Source organism: Convolutriloba macropyga, chromosome 6, assembly GCF_964194025.1.
Source record: "Convolutriloba macropyga chromosome 6, txConMacr16.3, whole genome shotgun sequence".
Lineage (NCBI taxonomy): Eukaryota > Metazoa > Xenacoelomorpha > Acoela > Convolutidae > Convolutriloba > Convolutriloba macropyga.
Genome location: NC_134473.1, coordinates 37,889,940 through 37,895,009, shown reverse-complemented (window position 1 = coordinate 37,895,009; position 5,070 = coordinate 37,889,940). Strand labels below are relative to the sequence as shown.

Sequence of the window (5,070 nt, the reverse complement as noted above, 5' to 3'; positions counted from 1 at the left end):
GACAGGAAACTGTCTGTTTACACTGTAAACATTTTGTTAAGCGTTTCCTATTTCGTGATTAACTCGTGAAATAAACGTATTTCCTTTTTAGTTTCAATTTATTAATTTCATTTGTCATTCACCAATTTTGCATCTCTATAAATCGGTTCTAATTCAACATTAGTAAATCGCTTTTTCAAATACGCCTCTGTTCAATTGGTATTGAGCCATTCGCATCGCGAATACCCGATTCAAGAGTTGAAAATTCAGATAACCTAAAGATAACTGGCAGACGCGACGCAATTGCCCAACTTAATAGTTTGATAAGCATTCGCGACTCAATTGACCTACACCATAGTAATCGAGTATAACGATCAGCGTCAACTGACCAAACTTTAATATCCTGATTATCATGCCTCTTCTGTCATCTGAAACCAGTTTTGTTTGTCTCTTTTTCTATTAACGGCTATTTTGTTCTTAAAAATTAGTGTTCCGTTTTCTCTAAAAATACAGGGTCGGTTGAGAACTTGATAATACAACAATTCCAGCGGAAAACCTCAGCTTTAGGTTTTTTGCAGCCTGACTTTTCAGTCCACAATTGGGTAAAACATTTTGCAAAATTGGGTAGTTCTTAGTTATGTTTGCATCAACAGTGTTTGCTCGAATTCTTTTATTGCTGGTCATCTTGCTGGTTGATCATTTTTTGGTTTCCTATGTTCGCAGTGTTTTGACAGCGGTTAGTGTACCGAAAAAAATTGCCTAATACCCCAGTAGCCGGCTTACTTGACGTGAAAACAATACATGAAACTTGCAGTTGAAATCACCGCAAATTCACGTCAGCTTAACTGATCTGTTCAATAATGACGGGATATATGAACGTTATCTGGAACTAATTGAAAGAACTGGTGATTAAGCAACCGATTAAAACAGGTAAAACATATACACTGATTGCCGAGGAGTTTTTATAGTTTGAACAAAGAACATCACTGTTCTATATATATATGGGAACAAGTTCTCTAGTCAAAAGATTTTATTGAGTAAAGGTTTTTGTTACAGTTTTTTGATGATTACATATTTGCGGGTAACCGTTTTCAACTTGTTCAAGGACTTGAGTCAAGTTTTCATGCGCTTGACTTGATTGTTTCACAACAAGCTCCAAGCAGAACAAGGGGCCAGCAACACGTTTGGACATGTCGTCGAAGAGCGGGTAACCCAAGTTGCCTAGAAACCGTTACGTGAAAAAAACTATAAAAACGTGGCTAATCAGCCAAAACGCGTGCGAGTGCGGAAACGGGGCGAACGAACGTACCGTAAGCCGTTTTTACCTTCACCACACGGTGTTGTCCATCTCGTCCAGGGTACACCTCCAACACACGCCCAAGAGGCCAAATTCCACGAGGAGTCATGTCTTTCAGGATCCAGACAACATCATTAACTTTAAGTGGCGACTGGTTGTTCTCACTCCATTTTGATCTCTTGAGTAGTGTCGGTAGGTATTCTTTGACAAGTCGCTTCCAGAAGTGGTTCATCATCTGTTGCAGATTTCGCCATGTCCTGAAGCTGGCCGGAGTCTGGCTGTCAAATTTTCCTGGTGGCAGAGAGTTGAATGGACGACTAATCAAGAAGTGGTTAGGTGTGAGAGGCATCTCGTTATCGGGAAGATCAGCGACATTTGTGAGAGGTCTTGAATTCAAGATGGCTTCGCTCTCTGCCAGTATTGTTTGGAATACGTCAAGTGAGAGTCGTTTTGAGCCTAGAATGATCAGCAGCGTTTTTTTTGCTGTCTGTATCAAGCGCTCCCAAACACCACCAAAGTGGGGGCCATAGGGCGGGTTGAATTTCCAAGTCGTGTTTGTAGCAGCAAGAGCCTTGTAAATTTTGTCGTTGTCAAGGCTCTTTACACTTTTATTCAGCTCTTCTGACGCTCCCATGAATGTCTTTCCATTATCACTGTACAGCAGTTCTGGTTGACATCGTCCACTGGTGAAACGTCGACATGCATTTAGGAAAGTACCGGTGTTGAGACCTGGGCAGCTTTCAAGGTGGACTGCTCTCGTGATCAAGCACGTGAAAATCAAACCATAATGTTTTTCAAGATTTCCTTTTGTGTCCTCTATATAAAATGGTCCAAAGAAGTCGACACCACTATTGGAAAACGGGAATTGTGTTGCGGCTGATGGGAAGCGGAAAGCGGGAAGAGGAGCCATGATCGGTTGTATGTTCTCTGCATTAAATCTTCTGCATAAAAAACAGCGAAACTCTATGCTAAGTAGACACTTTCGCAAGCCAAATACGTGGTATCGTTGCTGAACAAACGCTTTGACGGGTTCGGTTCCCTGATTGATGCATATGCGATGAGCGTGTTCTAGGTACAAACGTGTGATTGTGTCTTTCGCATGCAGAATAATTGGACACTTTTCTATTTCAAGTGAATCAGGAGCAAATTGAAGTCTTCCACATGAACGGAGTATAACGTTTTGATCGAGGATTGGGTTCAAAGACCGTAGTTTGCATTTACTGTGGGGCTTGAGGCCCCTTTTTAATGATGCAACTGCCGTGTGAAATGAGTTCTCTTGAGAATTTCTGAACAAGTGCTTCCGAGATAGATCAATGTCATCGGTTGTGTACTGTTGTTTGCTGTCACGAAGTTTCTTTGCTCTGAACAGTAAGTTAAAGACAGTGGCTAAGGTGAGTAGCATTTTCGTCCAAGACGAAAAACGTGCTGGGTCTATGATTGGCTCTGGAACGTTTGAAGCTGTATGTGCTGTGGTTGCTACGACAGCTGGTTTCGAAGGTACAGCCTGGTTACTGATTTGCTCTGATGATGACAGAAACTCTGGAGGTTGCAACCATTTGAGAGATATTTCACGTGGATCTAGGCCACGAGTGCCATGGTCGGCTGGATTGTTCAATGTGGAAATATGACTCCATTGTTTTGTTTTGGTTGATGCTGCAATTTCTCTGAGTCGGTTCGCAATATATACAGGTTGTTTTTTGGAAGATGCAATCCAATCAAGGACTACCTGACTATCAGTCCAGAATTGAGTTTTGTTAATTGCGAAAGAGGATTCTTTCACGATTGTAGAATGTAGCCTAACTCCAATTACTGCAGCTTCGAGTTCAAGTTTGGGTACGCCTGTTTGCTTTAATGGAGCAACTTTACATTTTCCAATCAGGAAACAAGTTTCTGTTATCTCTGAATGGTTGTGTGTTATTCGCAGGTACGCTACGGCTGCCATTGCAGCTGTTGAGGCATCAACAAATATGTGTAATTCAGCACTACTCTCAGAGTAACGAAGACTTGTTAGTGTTCTGGTAAGATGTACTTCAGGCATTTCGAAGTATGAATCTAGTATTTTCTGAAGTCTTCTGCGTATTTTTATGGGTAGTGGTTCATCCCACTTTTTTCCAAGTTTCCAAATTTTTCGGAGAAGTATTTTGAAACGGATTGTAAAAGGTGACAGTATGCCGAGGGGGTCAAATATCGAGCATACAAGGCTAAAGATTTTCCTCTGAGTATACTCAATTGCGTCCGTTGAAAAATCTGTTAGCGGTTTCATAATGAGGGTGTCACTTTTCAGATTCCACTTCTGCCCAAGGACTCTGACAATTTCACTTTTTTCTTCAATGTCATGTGTTGGTATGTTTTTCAGAACATCGGGTTCATTAGAAACAAATTTTGTGAGTCAGAAGCCACCTTCCCGGAGACTCTGAATCGTTTGCTGAACTGTTTTATTGGCATTCGTTACCGTATCATGGGACTGGATGTAATCATCCATATAAAAGTGACTTTTGACGGCTCTGACTGCTTCGGGATATTTATCTCCGTTTTTATCAACGCAATGATTCAAAACATAAATTGCGCAGGATGGGGAGCAGGAAGCGCCAAAAATTAGTCTTGTAAACTGATACTGTTGGATTTCATCGTCTCGTCGTTTATCCACAGGAAACGAAGGGCTGACTGGTCAGTTTGGTTGATAGCAATTTGCATGAACATGCCTTCGATGTCCGCGAGGACTGCAATTTGATTTTCACGAAAGCGCATAAGGACTCCTAGTAGGCTATTAAGTAGGTCAGGACCTGTTAACAAGTTGCAGTTTAGTGATTGTCCGCGGAAATTAGAATCAGCGTTTGCGACGCGCCGAACCTTGCCGGGCTTGTTAGGATTCTCAACTGGGTGATGTGGGAGATACCAGATTCGATCCGGTGGTGGATCTTGCATCTCAACTGGTTTAACGTAGTTCTTCTCCAATTCAGTTTGCAGAGCTTTCATATAATTATCACGAAGTTGAGGATTACGTTCGAGTCGCCTATTCAAGCTTTTGACTTGACTGAGGGCGGAAAAATAATTATTTTCCAAATTTGAGTTTTCTTTCCCAGGCAATTCAATTTCAAATCTTTGTCCATTGAAATTAATTGAGTCTTTCATTATCTGGAAAAATTTTTGATCAAGAGGAGACGAAGGCTTGCTGTCTGGTTGAATTCATTCGGATTAAATTCTCCAGAACTGTTGAACTAGTTCGTCTAGCTCGGGTTCGTCCATTCGATTTCTTGAAACTTGAAAGACGAAGGCTTTGTTTGGCAGATTGGAGGATTTAGGATGGTTGTTTGTGCAACAAGTTTCGTATTCACCGGCTAGTGTCCAACCTAATTTAGTTTTGACACCAAACGGTTGATGCTGATTTCCTTGAATGACATGAGTGGGATCGGTGAATGCAAAGGCGTTAACACCAAGGAGGGCGCTGATTTTGCCATCGGCAATATAAGGAAAGTGAATATGGCGTAGGTTATTAAATGCATCGCAAATTTGATTCAATTGGAAACCATTTGCGGCACTGACATTTAAAGATGGTGTGCTGTATGCTCGAGAGAGTTCAAAGGAAATTTCTGATGATTTGTAAGGAGTAATGGTGACTGGCTCATTTATTTTAGAGAGAGTCATGTTATTTTCAGTGTTAAGGAACCGAAGAGGAACTGATTGTTGAGATTCGCAAGGAAGCTCAAGATATTCTGAAATGGCATCGAGATCAAAACTAAATTGACTACCAGGATCAGTTAAGGCATATGTATCGAAGGCTTTATTTCCTTTCA

The 5,070-nt window shown here is 41.2% G+C and overlaps 1 protein-coding gene across 1 annotated transcript; it reads right to left on the bottom strand.

Moving 5' to 3' along the window:
- Nucleotides 1-389: 389 nt before the first annotated feature.
- Nucleotides 390-4,252, bottom strand: LOC142341308 (uncharacterized). Its single transcript, XM_075392231.1, has 3 exons — nucleotides 4,127-4,252; nucleotides 1,344-3,122; nucleotides 390-407 (listed from the first exon to the last, which is right to left on the bottom strand). Exons 1-3 carry the CDS (start codon nucleotides 4,250-4,252, stop codon nucleotides 390-392), a joined length of 1,923 nt encoding a protein of 640 aa, XP_075248346.1.
- Nucleotides 4,253-5,070: the final 818 nt, after the last annotated feature.

Excerpts from the sequence above, each read along its gene's own strand:
- LOC142341308 (XM_075392231.1), bottom strand. The coding sequence starts at position 4,252 with ATGAAAGCTCTGCAAACTGAATTGGAGAAGAACTACGTTAAACCAGTT. Across the intron at positions 3,123-4,126 it reads ATCCTAACAAGCCCGGCAAG|CAAACAGGCGTACCCAAACT; the intron begins GTTCGGCGCGTC and ends GCTCCATTAAAG.